At 63.3% G+C, this 3,212-nt stretch overlaps 1 protein-coding gene across 1 annotated transcript; it reads left to right on the plus strand.

Annotated features, from left to right (window-relative positions):
* Positions 1-2,448: 2,448 nt before the first annotated feature.
* MNEG_15543 (hypothetical protein) lies at positions 2,449-3,193 on the plus strand (the record flags this gene model as incomplete). The annotated part of the gene is made up of 3 exons (XM_014035986.1): positions 2,449-2,521; positions 2,771-3,125; positions 3,178-3,193. 3 exons carry the CDS (start codon positions 2,449-2,451, stop codon positions 3,191-3,193), a joined length of 444 nt encoding a protein of 147 aa, XP_013891440.1.
* Between the last annotated feature and the right edge of the window lie 19 nt (positions 3,194-3,212).

Genomic DNA, 3,212 nt, shown 5'->3' on the forward strand with positions numbered 1-3,212 from the left:
GGTGGGGAGGGGCGGGCAGGCGGAGGTCGCAAAGCCCTGGGTGGCGAGGCCCGTGGGGGTGCGTGTGGCGCCCTTGGTGGCTGGGTGGCTGTCCGCGCAAGAGGTGGAATCAAACACCGATCTCCCGAGCGGGAAGCCTAGGTTGAAGGCCCGCGGAGGGGAGCCCCTGGCGGCCGCCTCTGGGCGCGCGTGGGCCGCTGGCGCGGCGCGACGCCGCACGGTGGCGCCTGCCCAGCAGGGCGCAGGAAGCCGCACCGCAGCAGAGCACGCGCCCGGCGCGATAATGTCCGTGCCCGCGCATGCGAGGGCGCTGGGTGTGTCTGCGCCCCGCGCACCTGTCCAGCAAGCGCTGCAGATCCCCCCAGCTTCCCGGCTTGTGGCAGCGCTCCGTCCCTGCGTCCCGCGCGCCGCGCCCCTCCAGCCGCGCCCGCCAGACCGCCTCGTCAGCGGGGAGGCAGTCAAGCAAGGCGACCTCTGCGCCATGCTGCGCACGTGTCCGGTTTTGACATTGTTTGAGAAGAGTGAGCGCGGGCACCACGCAGAAGCGACGATTTGCATGGGTTGCAGACACAGCAGGGCGATCTATCACCAAGGAGGCGCGCAAAAGGGCGCTTCGCCAGGGTTCCCGGCGCCCCGTGCCAGGAGGGCAGCGCCGCATGTGCTGATGATGCCCCTGCCTCGTTCGCGCAGCAGCACTGGGGCTGGCGCGTGCAGCGGCCGCCACTGGCGACAGCGGCCGAAGAAGCGCGACTGCGGTGACCGGGTGCCGCTGGCGGCCCTACTAATGATATGCCTGCTCACCTGCCGCGCCAACCCCACTGCACGTTGATACAAGCCTGGCCGAGCGAAAGGGCAGTCCAAGATCACGCACAACCCGAGTGACAGCTGCGTCCCCGCGTAGCGGAACATTATGTCATAAGAGAGCGCGTTCCAGTCTGCTGCCGCTGCTGGGGCTGGGCCGGCCAGCAGCTGAACCGGCGGTAGCGATGCTGGACCGGCGCCCTCCGCGCCACAGCTGCGTGTTGGGTGGGTGCTGTGTGTTGCGGGGCCAGCAGCAGGTGACCGCCCCAGAGCTGCAGCTGCAGCAAGGGGCTGGAGGCAGTCGCGGGCGTCGTCTTTGTCGATTAGGGGCCAACGCAGCCGGCGCGCCAGGTGCCTGCGCAGGTGGCAACCCGGCCGTAATGTGCAGATTTGATGGTAACGGGGCTTCATGAGGATGCAAAGGAACCAGCAAGTGCCGGAGATGGTCATTATCGGACGCACCTGGCCACGGTTGTCTTGCCAGAGCCCGGGAGGCCCTTCACTAGCAGCAGCACCAGGGGCGGGTGCTGCGACAGCTCGCACATGGCAGCGCCGTCCGAGGTGTCCAGCACGGGGCGCAGCGGCTGGCCGGCTGGCAGACTCGCATACATGCATCGGCTACAAAGATCAGGTGTAAATCAGTACACAAACGCTGACAAACACGCGATCGACGATGAGATCAACCGTGGCATTATACTATTATTGTATGCAAATGAAGTTGTGCAGAATCTGGCACCCAAGATGATTATCGCGCTACTGCTACGGCGCGGGCCATGGCCTGTGTGGCACCAGTGCTGCGCAGGCGTCACTACAATACCACCGAACTTTTACCCTCTCCCTGTGATCCTCACCAGAGCACATCCTGAGTCGCGTGGATGTTGCGGCGCACTGTCAGCGTCAGCGTTGCAAAGCATTGCAGCGGAATCATCCACATTGTCGATCACCCGAGGGCGTGTTGTGCAGATAGAGCACTACGCCCTGCTGCCTCCCTCAAAATATCACGGCCACGATCCAAGTCTGATATTGCATGCCAAATATGACATCATGTTGCTGCTTTCATTGAACAGTTATATCAATACACCAGGCGCCAAGCGCGGTCCTTGGGACGTCATCATTAACACCAGACCTCGGCGACTTGAGCGCCCTGCTAGCTGAAACCGACGGATGCGACGGCTCCACCCACATGGGCAGCATCGTATGCCGCAAGCACGCAGGCTATGCAAATCGTCTCGTTATAGAATTTTGTGAATGCATGGATGCGCCCGCAGCTGTTGGGTCGCATGTCGCACATCTACCAGGCTGCTGTTTCGTTGCGTCCTGGCGAAGCCGCCCACATGCTGCAATGGGTCACCAGCACGGGCTGACACACACGTGAGATGCCCGTTGAAAGAAACATATATTGTTGGCATAACACATTCACAACCCAACACTCTCATCAGCTCGCCTGCTCGCGCCCGCGCCCAAAACTCCCTCGCTGGGTCTGTGAATCGTGAGACATCGTGCGGCACCGTGTCAAGATACTCTGCTGCTACACTCGTGCTTTCTACGGCCTCTGTGATCCAGCCGCTTCACCAGCTTTTTCGATCAGGCGCTTGGGCACACCTTCACGCACCACGCCGTCCCAACGACCCCATTGCGATCAGAAAAATGAAGGTTATTGTGACACTGCTGGCGCTGTGCGTCTACGCCAACGTGTGCGGCGCTGCACGTCCCCTGAGAGGTGCGCTGCCGGTGTGGTTGCGCCCTGGCGGTTCCTGGGCCAAAACAGCTTGCCCAAAATGCAGCGGCAAAGCGAGTCAAGGGGTTGCGCTGTGGTGCAATGACAGCACTAGCAGCACTGCTGCTGACAAATGCAGAAGTGCACTGTGGGTCCCCCTCGCCTCGTCAGCTTGACTCTCCCAACAAATAGCAGCCAAGCCCGCCGCCTGCGCCACCCTCCCTCCACCCCCTTGCGCCCTGCGCATCGCAGACGTTCCTGCCCGCCGCAGCGCCCTCCGCGGCCTGTCGCAGTACTTTGTCGACGACCAGCGCCTCACGGGCACGAACATCTTCGCCAACCAGCACTTCAGCCGAATGAGGCTCCCGTCCGCCCGCGACCTGATCAGCAACAACGCCCAGATCGAGGCGTCCACCCCCGACGGCGATAAGTCCTACCTCATCGACAGCCAGGCCACCCAGGTCATCAAGCGCCAGGACTATGATGCAACCAAGGACCTGCTCAATCAGCAGGTCGAGTCCGCGACGCGCAACGCCCCCGACAAGGGCGACGCCAGCTACCCGAACACGGTCGCCGGCAGCACGACCTCCATTACGACGACGGCGGTGTTGAGGCCCAGCGAGACGATCCGCGCGTCGATGGCCGGGGACATCGTGCAGGGCGCGATCTCGGTGAGGGCCCGGGGGGGCAAGGG

Source organism: Monoraphidium neglectum (genome assembly GCF_000611645.1).
Source record: "Monoraphidium neglectum strain SAG 48.87 unplaced genomic scaffold scaffold05422, whole genome shotgun sequence".
In the NCBI taxonomy this organism is placed as follows: domain Eukaryota; kingdom Viridiplantae; phylum Chlorophyta; class Chlorophyceae; order Sphaeropleales; family Selenastraceae; genus Monoraphidium; species Monoraphidium neglectum.